The following is a 27,223-nucleotide window of genomic DNA, read 5'->3' as shown; positions in this document are numbered from 1 at the left end:
TGCAGGCTGCAGTGATAGCAATGCTGGTGCCTAGCCACCCTTAGCGTGGGCTGAAATGGTTCTTTTCTGCAGCCTCTGGCATGAGTTTATCAATTGCAAATTATTTCCCCAGAGCCAGGATGAGAAAATAGTCCCATAGCTGTGTCCTTTAATTCCCTTCCCCGGACACAAAAGGCCACCCCTGCTCCCCTGGAACTCCACCCCCCAGGAGCGCCTGTCCATAAATAGCAACCCTCTCTCGCCGCTGGCGGTAAACTTGGCCTGTAACCTCCAGTCAGGGTGCAGAAGCCGCCCGCCCGCGCCTCTCACCTCCAGAGCTGAAGTCGCAAACACAGAGATTACTCGCAACACCCAGTGCGCCGGCGCGCAGCTCCAGCTCCTCCCCTCGACCTGCACAAGAGGGTGGAACGGACCGAAGGGGCGGGCTGCAGAAAGACGGGACTAGCCGCGGCTTTTGATTGGCTGCCCGTCCGGCCGGGGAGCCTGGGTCGCCTCTCTCGCGCCACTTTCGGGCGCGTTGGCGCGAGCGTGCTCGGGGCCATGGCGGAGAGCGGGAGCCGGCGCGGCAGTGAGTGGCGGGCGGGGCCGTGCGACCGCTGCGCGGGACGGATCTGCATGGGGGGCGGCGGCGGCGGGGGTGTTGTATTTGGGATCCCCTGGAGCGTGTCTCCGATTTCCTAGGCGGGGGTGGTGGTGGTGCTGCTGCAGGATCTGGGCAGGGCGGTGACCTGGCTGGGGCAGTTGGGAGTGGCCGCTTTGGGGGGTTTCTTTTTGGGGTGGGGGGAGCACTTCATTGATGTCCCCAAGATTCTCCTTGGACGGTGACAGGGCGAGTGTGTTGAAATCGAGTCTGTCTTAAAAAATGAACACACCGGCGTGTTAAAAGACGCTAGTGCCGACACTGGTCCCTGTGTCACTTTTTTTTTTTTTTTAAGAATGTTTTTTCTTCTTTTCGGCCTGGGTTTAAGCTCATACATAGAGGTAAATGTCTGTACCTGAAATGCTGTCAAGTGCATGGAGTAAACACAGGGAAGAGAGAACTGTAACCTTTTTAATTTGAAAGAAACCGCTGTTTCGTGGTGTAGTGTAGATGAAAATCATGCCTATCAGAAGTGCACTCTCCCTTTCCCCTCATCCCACAAGATGTCCTTGTTTTTAGGACAGTTTTCTATATCTGATGGGTTCTGATTTTTCTCATATCATCACTGTTTTGAGCCCTGAATTTTTTCACCCTCTAAATCTAGTAAAATCAAAGTCAGGGTATAGAGAAATTGTATTCAGTTTGTTTGCATGCACTGAGGTATTTTCACTCTAAGCAAAGTTTAATTCTCTGTATTTGACATAAACATTTTTTAAACTGCTATTTTGGCTTAACAATAACTAGAAACCACTATTATTTATATTATAGCACTTTAAGAGCCCTAATCATAGACCAGGACCCAGTTGTTCTAGGTGCAGTACAAACATAGATCAAAAAGATAGTCTCTACCCCTAAAGAGTTCACAGTCTAGTATCAGATAAGGGACAACACATGGATACAGACAGACTGGGGGTACTAAGAGACAGTGACAGTATTGGTTAGCATGATAGGCAATGAGCTCAGCATAGTAGCAACCTAACCATTAACAAATTTTTATTTTGGTAGGTATCACAGCAAAGGAGAGTTTTAAGAAGGATAATGTGTTGGTTTTGCAAATGTTTATGGGTGGCTTCTCCCCTAAGCATGAGGAGTCACTCACTCACTCATGCCCGTCACCCCAATCGGGGTATGGGCCGCCAACCACAGATCTCCAGAGTCCTCTATCCTGGGCCATTCGCTCTAGCTGGTTCCAGGTATAGCCCATTTTTTTTGCTATCAGCCTGAAGGTCGCATTGCCAGGTGTTTCTTGGACGGCCTCTTTTCGCTTGCCTTGGGGTTCCACCGCAGTGCCTGTCTGGTGATGTTTAGTTGGCTGCTTGCATCGTGTATGTCCTATCCAACCCCACCTTCTCCTTCTGATTTCTTCCTCTGCTGGGAGTTGACGGGTCCCTCCAAAAGGTGGATGTTACTGATGGTGTCTGGCCGCGGATCTGTGAGAATCCTTCTGAGGCAGCTATTAATGAAGTCTGGTCTTCTTAATCCTCTTCATTTTAGTTCTGAGGATGCTGTGATGATCCTGTTGGACCATGTGCCTCCCAACCAATCAGTGCTCTCTGTGCCTGCTTGGACACATGAAGCTACTTCCTGTGTGTGGGGTGCGTCGCTCTCTTCATGTCCTGAATACAGCAACAGCTGTCCTGTCAACAGTTGTCTCTGTCCAGCTTGCGTCCATCTTGTTTCGCTAATGCCTAATAGGGTCAGGTTGTTGTCCTCATCTCTGCTGCAACCTGCGCCGTCTTCCTGACTCGTACATGGTTCTCACGTTCCATGTGCCTATGGTAATCTCCTGTCAGAAGGGTAATCAGCTTAGTGGCTCCTCACGGCTTTCACCACCCAGCGTCATGCATCTTCGAGTTGAAGACCCTTCTTTTTCCAGGGTAAAAGTCTCTGTTGTCTCTATTGTTGGCGTTTCTGTAGCAGGTTGATTTTTTACGGGGTTGAGTTGCTAGTCCCACGCCCAACCCTCCTCCTTTATCCTGACTTGGGACAGGCAGATGGCCCCAAAGGACCTCTCTGGTGGAGTTAAGCATAAGAAGTAGCATAGAAGAAAGCATGATTTTTCTGGCTCCAGTGACTTTTCTGAAGTGTATAGATATCTGTAGTGTTCAGACCCATGCAAATTAAAATTCATCATGACCAAACAGAAGGTGAGGGGAGGGATAGCTGGCCTGCTAAATCCAACGTTCAGTGTTCAATCCTTGAGGGGACCGGTTAGGGAGCTGGGGCAAAAATCTGTTTGGGAATTGGTCCTGCTTTGAGCAGGGGGGTTGGACTAGAAGACCTCCTGAGGTCCCTTCCAACCCTAATCTTCTATGATTCTATGACAGCACTTGATCAAAAATTTAACAAGTGGGCAATGGAGGCTGGCATCATGGGTAGATTGGAGGCAGGAGTAAACATCTTGATAGTGAAGGAAAGATGCTAGGTAGGGTGGGGACAAATAACTTATGTTTGATGCAGTAGAGAAAGAGGGTCCAGTGGATAGGGTGCAACAAGAGTGGTGACATTGTCAAAGCAGGCTAGGAAAATAATCTTTGCAGCAGCCTTCTGAATGGTTATAAGGTCAGTTTCATGGTCATAGGGTTTTAAAAATAGTCAGTTTCATAGTTTCAGATGTTTATAGCTGAAATTTCAGGGTGTTGTAACCATGAGGATCCCAACCCAAAAAAGTGTTAGGTGGGGGGGAGGTTGCAAGGCTATTGTAGGGGAGGTCGTGGATGCCACCCTTACTTCGGTACTGCTGCTACCTAGTGCTGCCTTCAGGGCTGGAGAGCAATGGCCAAGCTTTAAAGCCAGCACCACTGCCCACAGCAGTGCAGAAGTGAGGGTCGCAGGGTATTGGGGGAGGGGCGGGTGGATTACCATACATTCTGGTTTTCTTGGCAGCCTCCCATCTGGGCTGGGGGGCTGACAGCCACCCTCACTTCTGCACTGCCTTCAGAACTCTGCTCCTAGCCAGCAGCCATGGGGGATGCATTTTCCCCCCATCAACATCCTGCTGCGTTACTCCACCCCCGCCAAAGAAATCCAAGCCGTGCTCAAGGGGAGCCCAAATACAACACCCTCGTATAGACCCTGCACCCCCACCCCAATTTTTGACATCTGTGCTGCTCTCCTCATTCTGCAGCTTCACAGAGGCAGAGCAGCATTTTGATGCTGCTGCTCTGGCCATTCTCCCTCTGCTCCCACTCATGGGCAGATAAATTATTCCAAAGCTGTAAAATCTTTTATCAGTATTATAACAAATACTTCAGAGACAACTGTCCAGCTATGTTCAGTGGACCAAAAAAGTGGTGGTGGGGGGAGGTCCCATAGTAAAGATCCTACTCAGCATCTGACATTTTGGCTCATAGCCATTCAGATTGGGTAGAACTGTGGGAGATGCTGTGAATTTGGTAGGGCCCTCGATATAAGCAGGGCAACATCTTGCAAAGAGCTTTGTGAAGGTGTACCTCTGCGTCTGCATGAGCTCCATTACAGTTAGTGGGGGTCGATCTCTGTTGACCTTTTTGTGGGTTCTCGACCTCAATAATAGAGCTTTGCAAACAGTAACTGACAATGTGCTACTTTATTACCTGTTTTGGTTTAGACCAGGTCTTTACATTTTAATCAGTCATGTGGGCTAAAAGAATAAATCTGTTAGTCTGACATTAATATGGGGGCAGGTCTTCATTAGAAGCACTACACTGATGCAGCTGCGTTGCTGTAGCGTGTCTGATGAAGATGCTCAATGCTGACAGGAGAGCACTCTCCTGTCAGCATAATTACTCCACCTCTACAAGAAGTGGAAGCTGTGTCGGTGGGACACTTATCTAGTGTCCGATAACCAGCCATGAGAGATTTGCTAATAACAGTCACATATGGGCTACATGCCATTGTAGCGCGTCTCGTCATACCATCCCCTCCATAAACTTATCAAGCTCGGTCTTAAAGCTGGTTAGGTTTTTTTGCCCCCACTGCTCCCCTTGGAAGGGTGTTCCAGATCTTTACTCCTCTCATGGTTAGAAACATTTGTCTAATTTCAAGTCTAAACTTGATGTCCAGTTTATATCCATTTGTTCTTGTGTCCACATTGGTGCTTAACTTAAATAACTCCTCTCCCTCTCTGCTACTTATTCCTCTGATTAGAGAGCAATCATATCTTCTCTCAGCCTGCTTTTGGCTGGCTAAACAAGCCAAACTCTTGGAGTCTCCTCTCCATAAGGTAGGTTTTCCATTCCTCTGATCATCCTTGTAGCCTGTCTCTGCACCTGTTCCAGTTTGAATTAATCTTTCTTAAACATGGAAGACTAGAATTGCACACAGTATTCCAGATGAGGTCTCACCAGTGTCTTGTATAAAGGTATTAATACTTCTCTGTCTCTTCTGAAAATACCTTGCCTGATGCATTCTAGGACTGTTTGTCAATGAGAGACTAAATAAAAGCATAAAGAAAGTTAGATTTCTAAAATAACCTTCCTTTCCAAATCATGGATAGTGACAGTTTTGATGCACCCCTAAAGGAGGTTGAGTGGCAGCTTAACAATTATCACCCTTCCCTTCCTGAGTCTACTATAGGTGCATTGTTACCACAATCTACCTATTCTGCAGCTCAGCAGCTCCAACAATCCTTGATGTCTGGGCTACTCTCCTCACTCAGCAGCTTCATGGCACTGGATCAGCATTTTGGCACCACTGCTTTGTTCATGCCTCTTCTGCACCCACTTGTGGCCAGATTCTCTGCCTCTGCAGTAGCATGTGGATGGCAGTTCTGTTGCAGTTTCCTATCTTCTACCTTCAGTGTGGCTTTCTTGAAGGGGGCGCTCGGCAGTGGTGTCCACAGTAGCCCTTTCCTCCTCTCTGTGTTGGTTTTTAGTCAGATGACTGAACCCACCTGGAACCTCACTGCTGACTCCTTTACACCTTTTTGGTACGGCTGAGCAGCCTAAAAAGCACTGCACAAAATCTAAACAGTGCTCTGTCTATGAGACAGCCTTCCTCGCCTTGTCAGATGGTGAGTTGTGCTCAGCCTTCGGTCTCTAACTCTGTTTGGTCCCAGGGCCATGAGTTGGGGAGGCAGGTGGGATCACCTGTCCACCAGAGCAGCTGCAACTCCACTGGGAGAAAAATAGACCAGGAGTTCGTGAGCAGAGCAGGGAGAGACTCCAAAGAGAAGGTGTACCCCATGTTGTTCATTGTTCAAAAGCATACAGGAGGAATCCAAGCCATTCTAGACCTCAGATGATTCAAAAAGTAGATGAAGAAAACACAGTTTCAGATGGAGACCCTGACCTCTGTGGTGTCATGCCTGTCCAAGGAGGATTTTTTGACTTCAGTGGATCTGGCAGATGGATAGTGTAGTGGTCCCTCACCCTCCAGTGGGGAGGAAGGCCACTCTGCCTCACTGTATTGAGCAGTGTCCCTTGGGCTTAGGTCGCACTGGCGGAGCCGAGCTGTAAACTGCCTGTAGCTCCATGAGCGTCTAAAAGCAATAACCTGGAGCACTTGTCCCCACCCTTGGTTGAGGCAGAACACTGAGTAGTTTTTAGCGCGTAGCCCCTCTGTTGAGCCTGGCAGTACTTTAGATTAAGTTTTGCCCCACCCAAAGGGCCAGAGCCGGAGCAGGCTGTAGCCTCAGGCTCCTGGCTAAGGCAGCCAGTGAACACACACAGTTTGGGGCTCTAGCTCTTTGGGCAGGGCTGAGCAGGGAGCAGGTTGTAGCCAATGCTCCTGCTAATTTTTCCATCCATGTGCGGAATGAATTCTGTTATGTGCAGCACCGATATCGAGGTAATGTGTGGATGTGCGCCACCAGTACAAACCAAAAACATATATATAATTTTTTTAAGTTACCACAGGTATGGCCTATGGTATATGTAAAAGGGACTGTAAAGATTTCCTGGAATCTGACATTTAGGGCCAAATCCTCAGCTGGTGTACAGCAGCAATGAAGTCACTGGAACTACTTCGATTTACACAGCTGAGGATTTGGCTCTTCAGGTGGATCGTATTAGAACGACTTCCGTATCACTGAAGTCTTATGCACATAACAGGCTTTTCTTAGGGGCAGGAAACAATGAAATCCTATAATGTGCAACCCATATTTCAGGTTGCAGTTCCCTTTGCTCAGAATTTAATCTGGTGGCTGGCAGTGTAAAGCTGAACCTAAAGTGAGATTCCTCACCCAAATGAAATGAAAACTTTGTGGTACCTTGAAGGTGTGTTTCTTTAGCTAAAGGTGGGTATTTCACAGTCTTATATAAATCTTGGTTTAGGATGTGGATCAGACTCAATAAGGTATAGATTTCTGGCAGATAAAATACCAGTACTGTTTAGCCTCATAAATCACGTGTTAACAGGGGCATCGCAGAACAAAGAACAGAAACATTTAATTCCTGTAACACAAGATCTCCCTTTTAAAAAAAGGGCTGGAGCCGAGGGAGAGAAGCTCCTGTCTGTGCCGTAGCCCCAGCCAGGGCTGGTGCTGAGGTAGAGCAGCACTTTTCCTTCATGTCCCAAGCTCCCTCAACCCCCCATCACTGCCTCCCACCTCACCCACCCTCCCTGCACATTCAGCACACTCACCTGGGTGTGCGGCTGGTGCGTGGCTCTTGTGCAGCTGCACTGGCGTGCACCTTCGAGGGAGCACAGGCTGTAGCTAAGCCTCCTAGCTAATTCAGCTAGCAAACACTCAGTTCAGGGCTCAGATAGGGATGAGCACCCACACAATCTAAGGGCTCAGAAATGGGGGGCACCAACCGAGTCTAGTGTCCTAGCTTGATGGACAATAGACATACATAGTCCTTCATGGTGGGAGTCTGCCACCTCAAGTGTGGCGTGGCAGGGTTTGGGGGACGCAGGCCCACTCAACTCCACCATAACCCAGCCCAGGCGCCAGCAGTGTTGGAGTGGTCCGCCACTGGTGAGCGGGGATCCAGCCGCAACACGCTGACCTAGAAACAGTCAGCAACGTAGCCAGAGAGTTGTTGGCTGCCCCTGGACTACTTCCTTCCTCCCCGGGGTGTGGTATTTCTGGAATCCCCAGTTCTCTGGCTCCTCTGGGTACATGGCGGATGACAGTCCTGGCAACTCTCTTTCTGGGTCTGTCTCCTCTGGGGGCATGGTGCTGCAGAGTATAGATTCATCTACTGGGTGCTGCAGCAGAATAGAGGTGTCCATCTCCTTTCCTGGCTGCTGCTCCCCTAAGCTGCAGAGTCCTTCCTTTATACTTCCTGGCGCTTCTGGCGAGGCGAGCGGGGTGAGTTCGGCTCTGCCCACCAGGAAATGTAGTGGTCCCTCGCTCTGCAGTCCGCCTCACTAGACATACCTCAACAATCCTGTCAGACCTTGCCATCACAAGTTCCTAAGGTTTGCTTATGGCGGGAAGTAACGTCAGTACTGGATGCTCTCGTTCAGCTTGTCCTCTGCTCCCAAGGTGTTTACAAAGATGTTGGCAGTAATGATAGCCTGACTCAGACTGCAGGGTATCCACCTGTGCCGCTTCTTGGACGACACTTGATTAGAACACCATCCCTGGAAACAGCACAAAGCCACATCACTGACACTGAGTATCCTATAAACACCCAGCTTTGTCAATGTCAAAAAAAATAACACGCTTAAGAGTGGACATAGATACCTTGATTGCAAGGATCTAGCCATCACTAGAAAGGTTCAAGAAGATTCAGGACGTCTTTGTGTTGTTTGGGAGCTGCAAGAGGCCTGCTATAGCACTGGGCCTTCAACTACTAGACCTCTTCATATTGTGCATAGTGATCATTCACTGGGTACAATCATGCATCAGGTGCCTTCAGGGCTTCATCATAAAGGTACAGGACCACTCCTTGAAACACATGAAGGATCACGTAAGGGTCTCAACAGAGGTGTTCAACTCCTTAAAATGGTGGTCAGCCCAGGGCAATGTTCGCAAAGGTATGCCCATATGCCGCCCAGATCCTCAGTTTCGCGGTCTGCAAGGGTAAGGACCCTGGCGAGCCGGGTCAGTTTGTTTATCTGCCGCATCCGCAGGTTCAGCCAATTGCGTCTCCTACTGGCTCCGATTCGCTTATCCAGGCCAATGGGGGTGGCGGGAAGCGGTGACCAGCACATTTCGTGGTGGCCAGCACATCCCTCGGCCTGTGCTACTTCCTGCAGCCCCCATTGGCCTGGAGTGGCAAACTGCGGCCAGTGGGAGCCACGATCAGCTAAACCTATGGATGCGGCAGGTAAACAAATCAGCCTGGCCCGCCGGAGGGCTTACCCTGGCGGACCGCGTGCCAAAGGATGCCAATCCCTGGTTTACATTGACTGTGCACAGGCATGGCTGCCTGCGGCTCCCAGTGGCCACAGTTCTCGGTTACAAGCCAATGGGAGCTGCAGGAAGTGGCGGCCCGCTGTCCAGGGCCCTTCACAATGCCAGGCGGCGCACAGCCCTCCCTGCCCCCTTCAGAGTGGCAGGCGGCATGCGGCCCCTCCACAGCCCTGGAGTGCTGGCAGCACAACCCCAGTGCCAGGCCCCCCCGCCCCCCCCGCCCAGCACTGGACAGCCCCAACTACTCCAAGTCCCAGCCACCCTAGCCCCAGCCTCAGCCTCAGCCCCAGCCGGCTTCTCTTTCTGGAAGAGGAGCAGCCTACTTGGGCTGGGGTCAACTAGTAGCAAGATGTGGGAAGGCCTGTGGATGGTGTGTCGGCGGGGCCATGCAGAGCTGTTTGGGCAAGCTCAGTCTTCCCCTGCCTATTGGATGCTGTGCCCATGTTTTTAAGGAGTAATCAACAGTGGAACCATTGTTTCTCTAAAACTAATATTAAACAGTTACTGTGGATTAACTGTCCGAAAACAAGAATAATGCATAGTTGAATTGTACTTCTGATGTTTTTAATATTGATTTCAGCTACATCAGACTTGGGCAGTTTTGCACTGTCACGTTCTCGGCGTGAGAAAAAATCTAAAAAAGGACACCAAGAAGCTCTAGAACTCTTGAAAAAGGCCAAGGCGGGTGAAAAAGTAAAATATGAGGTAAGTAGTTCAATCTTTTCTCTTGCTTAGACTTTCTGTATAAAAACCTAAATTGAGTTTGGGAATATTGATCTTTGTCCTAACCTGTGTAAAGCTGATTGCTCGCTTCTAGAAATCATGGGGAACATTAGCAAAACAGTATTTGGCCAAGACAAACTGGCCTGAAAGGTGTTTTATTAGTAAAATTTTTCATGAGACAGTAGTTATTTCTGTATTTGCTACTTCTCTGTCTTTTGTAATTGGAAATTAAAGAAATTGGTGAGCAACATTTAATTTCAGTCATTAAAATGGGTTATTGATTAAGCGTGAAGTTTGATCTGCCTTGACAATTATTCTGTAGTGAAAGACTTGCCTTCAGGACTTCAGCATGTATCAGTTAAATAGTGGACTATGAAACAACGTTAACTTATGACTTTCAAAGTATTATGCAATCCAATATGGTAATGTTATGGCACTGCATCTTGGAAGGAAAGGAAAAGTCAAACTACTACAAAGTGTGGCAAAATGACATAGTAACTAACCAGATATGCAACATCAAATAGCCTTTTTTCACTCACTTGGATGTGGGCAGAGGTATGGAATAATCAGACCACTTGAGGCATGTTCAGCTTAACATTGCCTTGTGTTTCTCAGGCCAGGGCAACACTACACACTCACTTCAATATAACAGTCGCTCAAGGGTGTGAAAAATACACACCTCTGAGTGACATAGTTATATTGATTTTAGTGCTCTCTACATGGGGAGGGATTATGTTGTTGGCTGGAGAGCTTCTCCCACTGACATAGCTACTGCCTCTTGCAGAGGTGGAGTTATTAAGCCAACAGGAGAGCAGACGAACTACAGCAATGTAGCTGTGCTGATGCAAGTTGGTAGTGTAGACCCCCTCTCAATCATAACTTTTTGTTAAATTAAAGTGTTTGCAAAGCTTACATTGCAGTTAATATATGTTGTGAAGCATCCTGGTGGTATCTGTGGTTGTGAGGCACCTCACTATCAGTTTCCTTAGCTGAGAAAGCCTTGTATGTTCCTGCAGTTGGTCAGTTCCCCAGCTCCACAAGCACTGCCCTCCAGGCCTTTGCCAGTCCAACTGTTTTTTAACAGGTTAAGGGTAGGCACACTCCAACCTCGAGTCTCCCATTGCACCGTCTAGCCCCTAATCTGGGAATTCTGAGAGTGTCCCACAGATCTCATATTCCCAAAGAAACAATATACATAGCACTTAGATATGTGTGTGGTAAAAACAGGAAGAAGGGATATATATATCACAGCTCTGGCTACCAGGCTAAGGAGATACACTAGAGAAGCAGAGGCCAAAAAAGTAAATGCCCTGTTCTCCAAAGAACGATCCAAGGTGTACTCCCAACTGCAGTGCAACAACACAACAACAGCAGAGCCACCAGCAGCAGAAACTGAACAGTACTGGAAGAACATATGGGAGAAAGAGAAGACTCATAACACCAGTGCAAAGTGGCTGCAGGACCTGAGAACAGAGCACAGCAATCTCCCAGAACAGAAACCAGTCACCATCACAGTAGAAGACATCCAGCAGCGGGTCAAGAACATGAAGAGCTGGACAGCACCTGGACCAGACATGATCCACACCTACTGGCTAAAGAAACTAACAGCAGTGCATGAACGCCTAGCAGCACAGATGAACCAGCTGCTAGCAGCAGGCTCCCACCCAAACTGGCTAACACAAGGAAGGACAGTGCTGATCATGAAAGACCCCTGCAAGGGAACAGAACCGTCCAACAACCGGCCAATAACCTGCCTCCCCACAACATGGAAAGTCCTATCAGGCATCATAGCCGCCAAGCTACAGGACCACATGGGCCAGTACATGAGCACAGCTCAGAAGGGCATTGGGAACAACACCAGAGGCTCAAAACACCAGTTGCTCATAGATAGAGCAGTCGCCCAAGACTCAAGGTCTAGACAGACCAATCTGAGCACAGCCTGGATTGACTACAGGAAAGCCTATGACTCAATGCCGCACACGTGGATCTGTGAATGTCTGGCGCTATACAAAGTCAACAGGACACTAAGGACCTTCCTCAAGAACTCAATGGGACTATGGAAGACAACACTAGAAGTCAACTCAAGGCAACTTGCACAAGTGGCCATCAAGTGCGGCATATACCAAGGTGATGCACTGTCCCCGCTGCTGTTCTGCATAGGCTTAAACCCCCTCAGCCAGATAATCACAAGGACTGGATACGGGTACAGGTTCAGGAGTGGAACTACCATCAGCCACCTCCTCTGCATGGATGACATCAAGCTGTATGCTAAGAATGAACGAGACATCGACTCGCTAATCCACCTGACGCGGATCTACAGTGAGGATATCGGGATGTCATTCGGACTGGAGAAGTGTGGCCGGATGGTAGTGAAGAGAGGGAAGGTAGTCAAGACTGATGGGGTGGAACTACCAGCGGGCCACATAGCAGACATACAGACCAGCTACAAGTACCTTGGCATCCCACAGTCACATGGAAACCACGATGAGGAGGCAAGGAAGACAGCAACATCCAAGTATCACCAAAGGATAAGACAGGTCCTGAAGAGCCAGCTCAGTGGGAAGAACAAGATCCACGCCATCAACAGATACGCCCTGCCGGTCATCAGATACCCTGCCGGTATAGTGAGCTGGCCAAAGGAGGACATGGAGGCTGCCGATGTGAAGACCCGGAAGCTCCTCACAATGCACGGAGGTTTCCACCCCAAGTCCAACACCCAGAGACTGTATACTAGCCGGAAAGAAGGCGGGCGGGGCTTGGTGAGCGTCAAAGCCACTGTCCTGGATGAAACCCGGAACATCCAGGAGTACATCAGTAAGATGGCCCCCAAAGATGAGCTGCTGAGAGAATGCCTGAGGCAGCAGCAGACATGGGAGGAAGACCAAGCAGAAGAAGTGCCATGGCAAGACAAGACCCTGCATGGGATGTACCATCGACAGATAGCTGAGGTGGCTGACATTGGGAAATCCTACCAGTGGCTGGAAAGGGCTGGACTAAAAGACAGCACTGAGGCACTGATCATAGCAGCACAGGAACAGGCACTGAGCACCAGATCCATTGAAGCAGGGGTCTACCACACTAGAGAGGACCCAAGGTGCAGACTGTGCAGAGAGGCCTCAGAGACAGTCCAACACATAGTGGCAGGATGTAAGATGCAGGCAGGAACAGCATACACTGAACGGCACAACCAAGTGGCTGGCATTGTGTACAGGAACATCTGCACAGCGTATGGGCTAGACCCTCCCAAGACCAGATGGGAGATTCCACAGAAGGTTGTGGAGAATAGCAGGGCTAAGATTCTGTGGGACTTCCAGATCCAGACGGACAGGCAGGTACTGGCCAATCAACCAGACATCGTGGTAATAGACAAGGACCAGAAGACAGCAGTGGTGATAGATATAGCAGTGCCAAGTGACAGCAACATCAGGAAGAAGGAATATGAGAAGCTGGAGAAGTACCAGGGCCTGAAAGAGGAACTAGAGAGGATGTGGAAAGTGAAGGCCAAAGTGGTCCCAGTGGTGGTAGGAGCACTCGGGGCTGTGACTCCTAAGCTGGGTGAGTGGCTCCAACGGATCCCAGGAACAACATCAGAGCTCTCTGTCCAGAAGAGTGCAGTGCTAGGAACAGCTAAGATACTGCGCAGAACCCTCAAACTCCTCTGGTAGAGGACCCGAGGTTGAGGAAGACACATACCACCCATAGGGGTGAGAGGGGACATTTAGATAAAGTCATAAATGCATTCTGGAATCTAGACTTACTTCACTGGACACCCCCTTGACTAATAAAGCTTAGCCCACAGAGTCTTTCCAGTGCTTGTCAGCCAATCCTGGCTGATGATGTAAAAAAACCAAAACAGAAGTAAGTTGACAATGTGTTTGCTTTCTAGGTAAAGGATGCAGAGTGTGTCCCAGTCTCTACAGTTATAGTCCAGAAATCTGTTGTCTTCACATGTAAACAGGACTCCCTCCTGCTGATTTATTTTTTTCTTGTAAATTTCCTCTCCGTAAAATCTTCAAATCTCTTCATTAGCATTTGGCTCAGACTGTAAATGGGCATCCATTGTGATCCCTACAGTGTTTAGTTACATATAGCAAGGAACATAAACATCTCTTGTCTGAAAGAAACTTTTTAATTCCCTTCTGGTGACCCCACCCAATTCATAGCCCCTAACAATAATTTTCACTATATATACACACCTACCTCCTTACATATTTTCTGTACATACTGTTCATCATCATTGTGAAATGTGTGACACAGGCTCTCAGTGGAGATCTTACATGACACCCTTTGGCAAACTAGTATGAAGATACTAGACCTTGGGGATTCCAGTAACCCTTAGACACTCCTGTTCCCTCTGCCAGTTGGCACCAAGAGGTCCCTTGATGAGGTACTGTGATGCTTCCCTGGAGTGCCCAAGATTGTGAGGCACCTCTCTACCACCTGCGCTTAACATGAGGAAGCCTTGTCTGTGCCTGCCAAGGGTCAGGTCACAGACTCCACCTGCCTCAGGAAACATATGCACTTTCCTCTTAGCCCATGCAGGCTCTGCTGTCCCTTTGGAGACAAGCAGTAGATGCACTCTGGCCCCTGAGGTTCCCAAACACCTTCTTGGAGTATCTAGGTCCAGTTCCACTGCATGCTCACGGAATTGACAGATCCTCTATTCCCAAACAAACAGTACACCTCAGAATCCTCTCTCCACTCAATTTACAGCACTTATGCTTGTTTCCACTATAACCATATCACAGTTTTTATTTAACAGAGAATAGAGATTAGAAAAGAAGCAAGCAGAATTAATAGAAACAAAGGATTACGTGTAAAATAAAATCATAATACTCTTTCCCTAGAGCCTAAACTTAACAAGACATTCTCTTGTCTCCTAAGGTTAACTCACCCAAAGTCTCTCCCAGCATTAAACAACCAGACTGGCTGTGATCCTCTGGTCATAACACAAAGCAGATCCCCTTTGTGTAGGATACCTGGATATACTTCTGCTCTTCCACATATAATTCCAAAGATCCATTGTCTTCACTTGTCAATAGGGTACCCCCTTCTGCTTGCTTTTTCTTATAGAAAATCTCCCTTGGAGAGTTCACAATCACTTGACTTGATTAGCATTTTGCTTATACTGTAAATAGGCATTCACTGTGAAGGGTACAATACTCACTTTATGTATAGACAGACATATAGTCTCCTGCCCAAACAGCCAGGTATGGCCCCGCCTGCCCACATCCGACCACCCCCCCACTTCTCACTCCCTGTTGGCCCCTGGGGACCCTAGCCATCCAGCCCCTGGGGACCCTAGCCATCCAGCCCCCACGTCCCCTGACCGCCTCTGGAACCTCTGCCACGACTGCCCCCCGCTGCCCCATCCAACACCCCCTCTCCTTCCTGACTGCCCCCCTGGACCCCTGCTCCCATTCAGCCCCCCTGTTCCCCACCCTCTGACTGCCCTGACCCCTATTCACCCCTCCACACCAAAGACCCTCCCCTGAACTCCCTAGCCCTCTATCCAAGCCCTCTGCCCCCGGCTCCATGCCCCCTTACTGTGCTGCCTGGAGCACTGGTGGCTGGCGGTGCTACAGCCGTACCTCCCAGAGCACTGGGACAGGCAGCCATGCTGTCCGGCTGGAGCCAGCTACGCCACCATGCAGCACAGAGCATCGGGTCAGGCTGCAGCTCTGCAGCTGCGCTGCCTGGCAAGAGCTCACAGCCCCACCGCCCACAGTGTTGCACTGGTGGCACAGTGAGCTGAGGCTTCAGGGGAAGGGGGACAGCAGGGGAAGGGCTGGGGGCTAGCATCCCGGGTCGGGAGCTCAAGGGCCAGGTAGGAGGGTCCCACGGGCCATAGTTTGCCCACCTCTGTTCTAGAGACCAGACTCGGGGTCTCTAACTCTTATGCACCTTTGTGCCATCCGTCAGCTGACGCTAACAAGTCCCACACTCTCATACCTCATCTTTGTGTTTGAGAATAGAAACTCAATCATTATAGCTCTTCTTTACCAGGAATCCATTTCTTTAAGAAAAGCAGATACCCTGCTTATACGAGACTAACAGTAAAAAAAAGTCAGTTGACGAATGCATTTACTGCCATGGGGAACTGGAGTTTCAGATGATAACTTTTTAATTTTAACAACATTTTCCCCATTGGATCAGTCAATACTTGTGACTAGAGCCATGCTAATCCGCAGGTATCTGCTTTATATTTGGATACAAATTTTGTAGCTGTGCAGGGCTCTGACAGTAAGAGCCAGGTGGGCAGCTCTGAGGAACTGTGGCACAGATCCTCCACCTGCCATGGGTTGAGGACCTGGGGGGCAGGGACACTGGGCGGGGAGCTGCTTAGGCCCCACGCTCAGGGCAGGTGGAGGGTCCGCCGGGGCTCCTCACAGCTGCCCGTCCAGGTCTCATTGTGGCTGGGCTGTGGCTCCAAGCCTTGCATCCCCGTCCCCCCTCGTCCACCCCTCCAGGCCAGAGCCGGGTTAGGGAGAGCCGCACTGGCAGCTGTGGGGAGCCTGGGTTCCTCCACCTTCCCCGGTGGGAGAGGGACTCTGAGTGGGGGCTGCTCGAGCCACCCCCTCAGGGAATGTGGAGGGTCCGCCGTGGCTCCCCACAGCTGCCCATGTGGCTGTCTCTGACCCAGCTCTGGCTGGGGAGGGGGGCGGCTTGGAGCCGCAGCCTGGCCACAGTAAGAGCCGGGCAGGCAGCTGTGGAGAGCTGCGGCGGACCCTCTACCTGCCTGCGGTGTGGATTCCCTGCCCCCAGGCTCCCTGCCTGACCACCGGCAGGTGGAGGGTCTGTGACTCTATGTGGACTCCCACAGCTGTCCCCGTAGCTCTCCCTAACCAGGCTCTGGCAGAGGGATGCCTTGGAGCCTCTGCCCAGCCCCCAGCGTATAGCCTTTCAAACCTGCGGATATCTGCAGACAATTTTTGCGGATAGTGGATCAGATGCAGATACACATTTGTGTATTTGTGCAGGGCTCTATTTGTGATGAGATCCCCGGGGTACAACCTGGAACTGGGGTATCAGCCCAGGTTGGGAAGTTAAGGGGCATCTCTTATAATGCTTTGCTAGAATCAATCCGCACTCAGTACAACAGCATGTGGCGCCCCACTTCCAGCTAGGTTGCATAAATGCTCCCAGAGCCACTCTCGAATCACTCAGAGAAATGCAGCAGCAAATCTCCTAAGCCCCCAGCCTTGCATCCCAGAACTGTGCTGTCTTACCCTGGTCAAAAGCCTGACCAGTGTAAGTTCATTACGAAGTCAGCCCCTCCCTCGATGTGGCGAGGACACACACTAGCCTTTGCAAACTGAGATGAGATTTCCCAAGCCCTTCAACCAAAACACACTGTTTTAGGTAAAATTATAAAATAGATTTTTTAACTACAGAAAGATAGATTAAAGGTACCTGCCACTTATTATCTGTTCTTTCACCGGCATAATTTAAACCACTCCCAACGGGCAGTAGTTGCTATCTCAGTGGAAGAGTATCTCCCGCCAACATAGTGTTGTCTACACCGGCGCTTTTGTCCATGAAACTTATGTCGGTCAGGTGTAGGTTTTTTCACACCCCTGACTGACAAAAGTTTTGCTCACAAAAGTGCCAATGTAGAAAGACCCTAAATCTTGAACCTTATTAGATTTGGCAGTATTTAGATCAATCAGTTTTTCTCACCCCACTGGATGTTGCAGGTAGCTTAGTTCTCAATACACAGGCTTCCCCTTTAAGCCTAGATGAGTCTCCTCAGGTCAAGTGTTTGTCTTCCCAGTGTTCTTGTTGCTTCCAGTGTAGGTGGGGGAGGCAAAAGGTAAAAGCATGATGCCTCTGTCCCCTAGTTTATATCCTAAGTCCATGTGCCAGGAAAACACTAGCCCAGATGTATCCTGGTGGGCGTTGCTGAATCACAGAATTGAGCAATCTCCCATTGTGTGTTGCTTGCATAACTCTCTTACAGCATTGTAAATTCCTTGTTTACAACTCCCCTGTTGATTTAATGGTCATTTAACACCCACCTGGGAGTGGATCACCCCCTTAGTTGTCAGGCAGTGGATGACCCTGAAACTTGCAACATATTTCAGTAACAACTATGCAGCAAAATCTCATAACTTCATACACACTAACAATATACATATTTTGACAGAACAATCTGTTTCAGCAAATCATGACCTTTCATATATGGTATTTTATATCAGGGGTCGGCAACCTTTCAGAAGTGGTGTACCGAGTCTTAATTTATTCACTCTAATTTAAGGTTTCGCGTGCTGGTAATACATTTTAACGTTTTTAGAAGGTCTCTTTCTATAAGTCTATAATAGATAACTAAACTAGTGTTGTATATAAACTAAATATGTTTTTAAAAATGTTTAAGAAGCTTCATTTAAAATTAAATTAAAATGCAGAGCCCCCCGAGCAGTGTGAGGGCCACTGAAAATCAGCTCGTGTGCCGCCTTTGGCACACGTGCCATAGGTTGCCTACCCCTGTCTTACATGGTATTCCTTGTATGAAATAGATCATAATTATATGATGGGGTGAATATGGGGGCTCCAGGGTGCTGTTCTGAAGTACATAGTGTCACAATACTAAAAAGCAAAAACAAAACACCTCAAACTGAAGGAGGACTTACAGTTGCTATTTCTGAACAGACTAGATTGGATTTTTCTTCTCTGTTCACCCTGGTGTGATTAGAGAACTAAAATCCAGTCTAGTCTGAGTCCTTGATAAAGCTGCTTTATTAAAAATATGATAGCTTGAGAATAATTCTAATGTGAATTAATATGAATATCTAAATATGATAGCTTGACAATTTGCTAATTCTAAATATGCCTTGCTTGCAGGTTGAGGAGTTCACAAGTGTTTATGAAGAAGTTGATGAAGAACAATACTCCAAGATGGTCAGGGAACGCCAGGATGATGATTGGATTGTAGATGATGGTGTGTAAGATTCATTTAGGAGGCTCCCTTTATATACTGAGTAAAAGCATAAAATACGTGTGGGTATTCTTGCATATATTTCCAAGCCACAGGCTGAATGGCTTACAAGTTCTAATATCTTTTGTATGCATTTTAAAAAACAAATAATAAAAATTACCCTGACATTATCTTAACTCCATCAGATTTCATGAAGACCTTGCCTCAAAATGTAAATGCCTCAGTGCCCTCTATAGATTATCAGTTATAATACAAACAAAAATAATGAGCTTCTACACAGAGACTTTTGACCTAGATTTTTAAAGCAATTTAGGTGTTGCGGCACTCAACATCACAATGCCTAACTGATTTAGGAGTCCTTAGGAGACTAAGTGCCTAAATCTCTTTTAAAAGCAAAAATCAGAGTCCTAAATCAGTTAGGCATTGTGTTGCTGAGTGCCGCAACACATAAATAGCTTTAAAAATCTGGCTTTTTATGCCTAAGTGTTATTGAATTTATAATATCGCATTCAAGATCAGTGATTCAAATATTTTACATTGACTGCAGATACAGTGACTTTGTTCCATTTAAAAATGGTTCCCTAATGCAAACTACAGGTATAGTTTTAGCTGATCATGTACTAAAGTAGTTACTTTGAGCCAAACCCCGTTATAACTTGCTTTGTTTTTTAGTTTATTTTTGTACTCAAAATAAATAGATTTATAAAATAATGAAAAATGAAGAGCTTGTTAAACAGAGGAAGCCCCTTAGCGAGGGAGATTAAGTTTAAATTTCATCTTTCTAAATTTGCAAAGGATCACTTAAACTTTATTATAACCTTCTTCTTGTACAGATGGCATAGGTTATGTAGAAGATGGAAGGGAGATCTTTGATGAAGATCTAGAAGATGATGTCCTTGGTTCCAAGAAGAAAGGTAAATGAATTGAACTCTTGAAAGTTTCTCTGGTTGCTTTTTTTAAAAAAGTGTATAAAATTGGGTACTTCTCTTGACTTCATCCAAGGGAAATGGGTCAGTAAGCCCAAATATTAGCCCAATGATCATAGCTTCTGGGGAAGGACAACTTGTACAGTTGTCATTGATACCGGAAGTGACTGAGGTTGCATAAATGTGTCTGGAACCAGTGTTTGGCCTGCAGAGCCTCTGTTTATTCTTGGTGATGGTGTGTGAGATGTTGATTATCAGAGCTTAGGATGAGCAACAGCCAGGGAAATCACACTCGCATAACGACTAGCCCCCTCCTCTGGACACCAGGGTCTTTACCATCCCTTCCCCCTTTAAGGTTCTCGTTGGCTCCTGTTTGCTTCATTCAACCTGCATCTGGGAAATCTCTTGTACCCCTTCAAATATCTTTTGTTTTCTAGAATAATTTAGGATTACCTGTGGCCACAGCCAATCCTATGTCTGAGGCCCTGTCACCTCAAGGCAGGCATAGCATCCGTTGCCTTGTCTATAGTATGGAATTGAACTATAATATTTGAACATGAAAGATATTATAGAATCATAGAAATGTAGGGATGAAAGGAACTGTGGGAGGTCTTCTAGGCCAACCCCCTGCACTGAGGCAGGACCAGGTATGCCTAGACCATCTAAAAAAATCTATTTTAAAAGCCTGCAACGAGGGGAATTCCACAGCCTCCTTTGGAAGCCTGTTCCAGTACTTAACCATGCTTTATATTTAGGAAGTTTTTGCTCATATCTAACCTGAATCTCTCTTGCTACAGATTAAGCCTGTTAGTTCTTGTCCTGCCTTCAGGAAACATGGAGAACAATTGATCACAGTCCTCTTTATAACAGTCTTTAATATATTTGAAGACTGTTATTGAGTCCTCCCGAGTCTTCTTTTCTCAAGACTAAACTTACCCTTTTTGTTTTCAGCCTTTATCTTGTTTTCCTAAACCTAGATTGTGTGCTTTCTGAAGAGTTTTCATTTGTGTAGTACAAATGAACATAATGCTAATAGTATGAATGCACAATTAAAGTGGTGGTGGTGGTGGTATTTACTATTTTTGTCTGTAAAGCTGTTCATTTCAGTAGTCAGCTGTGATCTATGTTGGTTCACCATTGGCAGTTTAGCTAATAAAGGTTAATGTTGATACTACAGGTTTGCATGTGTAAAAGAACTTTACAGTGCGTTGATTTTAAGTGTATTCTTGATAGTTGACTAAGTTTTTCTATACTACATTATGTCTGCTACTCAACAGATTCTTCATTCCTTCTGCCCTGCTAATCTTGGGAGCACCAGCTTCTTTAGGTCTTTCATTGTGCCTGGTTGAGATGGATGTACCATTCCTACTGCTCCCTGTCTGTTGTAGGAGTTTTCATGGAGCTCATCATAATACTATGTAATTTGTTGCATACAAACTGTACTTGCATTATGATGGCATAGTGTACTTCGCCATGGATTCACCTCTCTTGATCCCTGGAAAGCTCTGCTAGGGAATATATGTGGGTTCTTCAAGTACAAAATACCTTCCTGTTATGTTGGGGAAAACTCTATAAAATTTTTTTTATCAAGAATGCTTTGTCCCTAGCTTTCTTAGTTGCATTGGTCCAGAACAGGGATCGGCAAACTTTGACAAGCAGTCCTGGCGGGCTGGTTTGTTTACCTGCCACGTCTCCAGGTTCGGCTGATCACAGCTCCCAATGTCCACGGTTCGCCACTCCAGGCCAACAGGGGTGGTGGGAAGCGGCAAGGGCTGAGTGATGTGCTGGTCGCCACTTCCCAGCACCCCCATTGGCCCAGAGTGGCCAATAAGGTGGCACAGAACTCTTGGCTGCCTTTAAAGAGGTTGGGGCTTTAGAAATTTCTATATGTAACTTGCATGCTTAAGCCTATGGATATGTATTCATGAATATACAGTAAATCTAATTTATACTGCTAGTTCCATTGTGGACAATCTAAAGAGATTTACAAATAATATACAAAGATCCCTTTCTCCAATAGAGAGGTGAAATGTTGCAATTGTGTAATGTCATTTTGCTGCTCTAGCATCTTCAGATGGAATGTGTAGGATGTAATTACCCAAAGTTTAATATCTGCACTCTTGTCAAAAATGCCATAGGATGTCCACTGGCAACAAATGATCAGAATCTCTTACAACTCATAAAAGATTGCACTTTCAATAGCATAGTGCCCCTAACATTATTTTGGGCTCAATACTGGCTATCAGGAAAGAGTGCCTTTTACTGAAGTGTAAACATAGTTTCTTATAGCAACTGCATTTACCATAGAGGCTTTCTGTCCTAGCACTGGGCTAATCTTGATGAACTTGTGAGATCAGACAGGATTTCAGAATAGGCAGCAGGTTTAAAACAAACAAAAAAGTATTTTTCCACACAATGCACAGTCATCCTGTGGAGCTCTTTTCCAGAGGATGTTGTGAAGGCCAAGACTATAACAGGGTTCAAAAAAGAACTAGATAAGTTCATGGAATATAGGTCCATCAACCAGCATTAGCCAGGATGGGCAGGGATGGTGACCCTAGCCTCTGTTTGCCGGAAGCTGGGAATGGGGAACAGGGGATGGATCACTTGATTACCTGATCTGTTCATTCTCTCTGGGACATCTGGCAGTGGCCACTGTCGGAAGACAGGATACTAGGCTAGATCGGCCTTTGGTCTGACCCAATATGGCCATTCTTATGTTCTTTAGTGGTTTCTTTGTGTTTAAAAACTTGACTGAATTTCTTTTGTTCTTGTGAAAGCTACCAGTTAATAACCTTGAGGACAGAAGTCATATGTTTATCTTCAGGATATGTACAGGGGCAAGGGAAGCTTCTGCACAGCTCCCTGAGGGCAGGTATACACAAACAAGCTGGGGTATGAATCTGTCCCACACTAGCTATCCATGTGGACCCTGATGATGTGCACTAATGAACTAGACATTCTAGGTAACTTGACTAAGATCGCATAGGAAGTCATTGGCAACGCAAAGAATCTGACCTTGTCTCCATAGTCCTAGGCTTGCTAACTAATCACTGGACCATCTTTCCTCTATGCAAATACTCTGCCATACCATACTCTGGAGCAGTGGTCCTCAACCTGTTTACTGTTATGGGCCACCTATGTGGCACACAGTGAGTTATCTGGGTCGCATCCAATACTACCTGTATGGCCCTGAGGATGTCACATGGGCTGCGTTTCTGTGCTGATAGTCCTGCAGGTTGAGAACCACTGCTCTGGAGTGACCACATTTTATATGAGAGAGGTGGTTCAGTCATTGGCCTCTGTGATACTTCCAAGAAGGCTACAAACTCTGGTGATAGCCTTTTGTAATGTAATTCTGAACAGCGATGAGATTGTAATGCCTTACATGAACTGCCAACTTACACTTGATATGAGCAAGTAGCCTAAAGGTTAATGATGATCCCTTTACCAATTCCATCAACTGTCCATCCCCCACTGATACCTGGATCCTTCAATTATTTGAGAAATCACTACTCTCTCTTGCTCCAGTAGGAAAAGGTGACAAAACATCCACAAATGACACAAAGAATGTGAAGAAGTCTGTGGTGTCAAAGCCAAACACTATCAAGTCTATGTTTATGGCTAGTGCTGGGAAGAAAAACACAGATGTAAGTTGTATTTTTATATTTCAGTTTAAATGTCCTATGTTCAGTTAGACTTGTAACTTTTATTTTCTTTACTCAAAGTGACAAATGTTTTGGTTACTGCCGTTTTGACTTTTTTTAATCAATTGACACACAAGCCAGACTTCTAAAAGCTCCCATTGGGAGTTTCTGGGTGCTGGTCACTCTTGAAAATCTGGCCCATGGGATATGGAACCTCCTTATTCTGTACTGACAGAGTCTTTCGGTTCAGTTAAGTGCATATAATGAAGTCTATATAGCTAATACAGCTGTCTGATATTTTTACAGAAAACTGTAGACTTGTCCAAGGATGACTTACTTGGGGATATTCTGCAAGATCTGAATGCTGAGGTAAGTAGTTGAATTCTGAGGTATATAATCAGTGATGCAGTTCATCCAGTTGTCAGACATTTGTAAGAAGCTTTTTTTTTTTTTTTTTTAAATGGACCAGCTAAGATTTTATTATTTTAGTGAAGTCATTCCCAACTCTTGGCTGTGACAGTCTTTGTCCCATGAGTCATCTTCAGGTACACAAAAAGTCAGGTAAAGCAATGACTTTTTAGTTAATCAGCGTGACAGGGCTCATTACTGTATTAGCAGACTTCCTTAAAATTACAAAGCTAACACTTTCAACAGCATGTATCATAATGTCCTTTGGGGTTACTGAACATAACACATCATTAATACAAATGAAAATTACAAATATATTTAAAAAAAATTAGAACAGTACTATGTCCCTCACTTAGCTTTAATATAAATATTCGATATTCATCCTCATGGTATCTGATACCGAACTTTAGGGATATGTCACCTTATTAACTGTTACTAATGTCACAAACATCTAAATAGTTCAGGAAATGCTTTATGCTATCCTGATATTGTCGTCTGTTGCAAGGCATATGTGAATTACCAGACTTTGTGGAGGGTAAGTGAGAGAAACATTTTTATACCAAATACTTTCATCATATTTTTCACTTAAGCACGCAGTCTGTTGTTGTAGAATAGTTAGCTAGTTAATGAAGCTTTGGAGTTCAATAATATGTTTCTCATGTTCTAAATGGCATTCTCTCTTTCTGCATTTACGGGCATAAATGTGCATCTTAAAATTGCTTGTTAACTAGTATGCCAGTGCTGAAAACCAACTACAAATCTTCCTAAATAACACATTCTCCTTAACTGTTGTCTACTGGAACAGTTTGTAAAGCCAACACGTTAAACTTATGACTCTCAGCCATAGCTGAATTTTTACTTCTTTTGTCATACTTCATATTAGCCGTAGTCTAAAAAAATCTATAGTGAGGGATGGGAAGCATTTGAAAAATTTTCCATTGCGTCCACACATTTTTAATTAAATTTCTCTGGCTCTTGTGGATCTCTAAACTTCATCAAAGATTTGTGTCATCAAGACTCCTTCTTTTATTTAAATGCCAGCAGTGTGCTTGATGCTGTATAAAATACAAGGAAAGATGGTCCCTGTCCTGTGACTTATGATCTAAAATTTTTATTGACTTTCTTTTCACACCAGGATTTTGTATAATATATTATCAGTTAGCATAATACTCCCACTGCTGCTTTGGCTGTTCTGGACCCTCTTAGCCATTGTTCTGCATTCTTCTCTAGTTTAGGAGCAAGGCGTGTAGCTGCTTTTAATGATTTTTTTTAAGTTAATTTTTTCACGATGTTAACACTCAAACCCAAAACCTTATTAGAATTCTTGTGGCCTTGTCACTTTAAGTAAATTGGAAAAAAAAGGTTGCTTAGTTAGCGTGGAAGGATTTCTCACTTGCTTTGAGAGCGTTTCCTCAAATTCCCTAAGTGAGGACACTTCATAGTGTCACTTTTTGTTGGGACTCTCATACTTCTGTAGTAGCTGATGTAGCGTGCATGCGGGGTTAGAGGGAGAAGAGAAAAATTGGGTGGCTTTTTCCTTCTCCGTCAAATTCTACTAATGCAGGGCCATTCTCATATTTTCCCTCCTCCTTTTTAGACTGTTCAGATAACTCCACCTCCAGTTGTGAAGCTAAAAAAGAAAAGACCTGTTGGAGCTTCACTGAATCCTTTCTCTGTACATTCACAGGCCCATACGGTAAAGTTGCAGACCAAATTGGTTGGTTGGTTTGTTTGTTTGTTTTTTGCTTATGACTAACTTATGTTTTGAATAAGTAAGCTCCTGTTTTATTATTGGCTTCCTTAGTAAAAACAGAAGGTCTGTAATTTCCTTTTTGGTACTCTAATACAGAGATGAAAATACACTTTTGCCTCTGACTATCTTTGTAGTTGGATGAGTACATACTGTAGCTTCAGTTTTCACTAAACCATTTTAGAGTTACATGACATTTTACCTATAGATACTTCATATGCACTAAAAAGCTTATCTAAACAAGATATGACAAAAGGATATTGAGCGGTTTATTAAGGGCGATTGAATTTTAAATGAATTTGGAGGAAAGGATGCTTGACAGATGGGGGCACAGTGAAATAGGCATGAAGTGAGGTGGGAAAGGAAATAAGGCAGAAAGATTGGAAAGAGCTTGTAAAAAAGAGTAGAAAATGGAAAGATGTAAATAGGGGAAATATTATTTAGGAATGTGGGTGCGTATACAGCCCTTTGGTTTTGCAGAAGGTGGGGAACCAGTAGAAGTCTTCTGATGGGGTGGAATGGTTTGAGAGGAGGCATGAAAGATGACTCTAGCAGCAGCTTTTTTGGAGACACTGGTAAGAAGCAGGGAGACTGGAGGGTAGGCTATTGCTATGTCAGAAACCTTTATATATGGGCAGTGGTTTTAGCAGTGGAGACAATGAGGTGAGGAAAGAATTTTTATGTGAAAAGACTTAGTGAGAGCTGCAAGGAGGAGAGAAGAGTCAGAGAGTGAGACTCAGGACCTGGAAGTGAGATGGATAATGGAATTGTTGATGGAGAGATACAGAAGCAGGAAAGCTGACAAGTTAATGTTTGAGGAGGGGAGTTCGAAATGGCAGCTGGGCATCCAAAAGATGTCAGGGAATAAGATACAAGCCTGGGTGGAGAGGAAGCCACTGGAACTTGAAAAATCATCTACTTCTAGTACACAAGATGAAACAGTGGGAGTAGGTAAGATCACTGAAGGGGAAAAAAAGGGCCAAGAAAAGAGAAACCAAGGAACAACAGCAGGGAAGAGGGTCAAAGGGATTTGGAAATGGCTGATAAATGTTCATGGGCATAGAATTCCTGGGCATGGAAAGAGATGTAGCATACTGGGATAGTTTAGTGAGGGATACGATTGAAGGATACAAATGGTATAGAGGAGATAAATCCTGTTTGCCATTAAAATAGAAGAATAACAGTGCAATTGAAAATCAAATTAAAAACTGAAACATACTCTTACACCATGAATAATTGACTTGTGGATTTGTCATGAGAGATTGAGTCTAAATTTAATAGGATTAAAAAATTACCGGTATATCTAAATGAGGATCTAAACCCTGATGCTTCGGGGTGTTAGTCAACTACTAGCTGACATAGGTTAGGAAGAAACTTAGCCATCAGGCACGCTCTTCCATAACTGTCCTTGCTACTATTTTCCTCTGAAGCATATGATACTGTCCTTTGTCAGAATGCTGGATTAGCTGCGTCACTGGTCTGATGGTCCTATAACTGCAGTTCTCAAACTATGTATTGGTGACCTCTTTTACACAGCAAGCCTCTGAGTGCGACCCCACCTCTCCATACAAATTAAAAACACTAAAATAATTTTTTTAATGCTATTATAAATGCCAGAGGTGAAGCGGGGTTTGGAGGTGGAGCTTGACTGCTTGTGACTCCCCTCACCCCAATGTGATAACCTCACTGCCCCCTGAGGGGTCACCACCCCGAGTTTGAGAACCCCTGTCCTAGAAGGAGCAATTGCAGGTTTTTAAGAGCTGTCCACAAGATAGAATGAGAACCAGGAAGACAGTCTTTGAAACTAAGTGGAAGTGAGCAGGTAATGACTAACGTTTTCAATTTCAATATGCAGATCTGGAAACATAAGTATAGAGAAGTGTCTATTTGGTTGAAGCAGGAGGAGT

The 27,223-nt window shown here is 45.8% G+C and overlaps 1 protein-coding gene across 3 annotated transcripts in view; it reads left to right on the top strand.

Moving 5' to 3' along the window:
* The first annotated feature begins 479 nt into the window (after positions 1–479).
* Positions 480–27,223, top strand: part of POLA1 (DNA polymerase alpha 1, catalytic subunit) — a 360,332-nt gene continuing 333,588 nt past the window's right edge. For 2 of the 3 annotated variants that reach the window (XM_032772418.2, XM_032772415.2), the window contains exons 1-7: positions 480–568; positions 9,508–9,632; positions 18,492–18,588; positions 19,419–19,499; positions 23,043–23,161; positions 23,465–23,527; positions 25,164–25,262. In XM_032772418.2, coding sequence (XP_032628309.1) covers positions 541–568; positions 9,508–9,632; positions 18,492–18,588; positions 19,419–19,499; positions 23,043–23,161; positions 23,465–23,527; positions 25,164–25,262 — 612 coding nt within the window. In that variant the 5' untranslated portion in view covers positions 480–540. The remainder of the gene's footprint in view (positions 569–9,507; positions 9,633–18,491; positions 18,589–19,418; positions 19,500–23,042; positions 23,162–23,464; positions 23,528–25,163; positions 25,263–27,223) is intronic. The other variant, XM_032772417.2, reaches the window with a different exon arrangement.

The sequence above is a fragment of the Chelonoidis abingdonii genome, chromosome 1, assembly GCF_003597395.2.
Source record: "Chelonoidis abingdonii isolate Lonesome George chromosome 1, CheloAbing_2.0, whole genome shotgun sequence".
NCBI classification, from domain to species: Eukaryota; Metazoa; Chordata; order Testudines; family Testudinidae; genus Chelonoidis; species Chelonoidis abingdonii.
The sequence above is the reverse complement of the archived record's forward strand: the minus strand, read 5'-3'. Positions and strand labels throughout refer to the sequence as shown.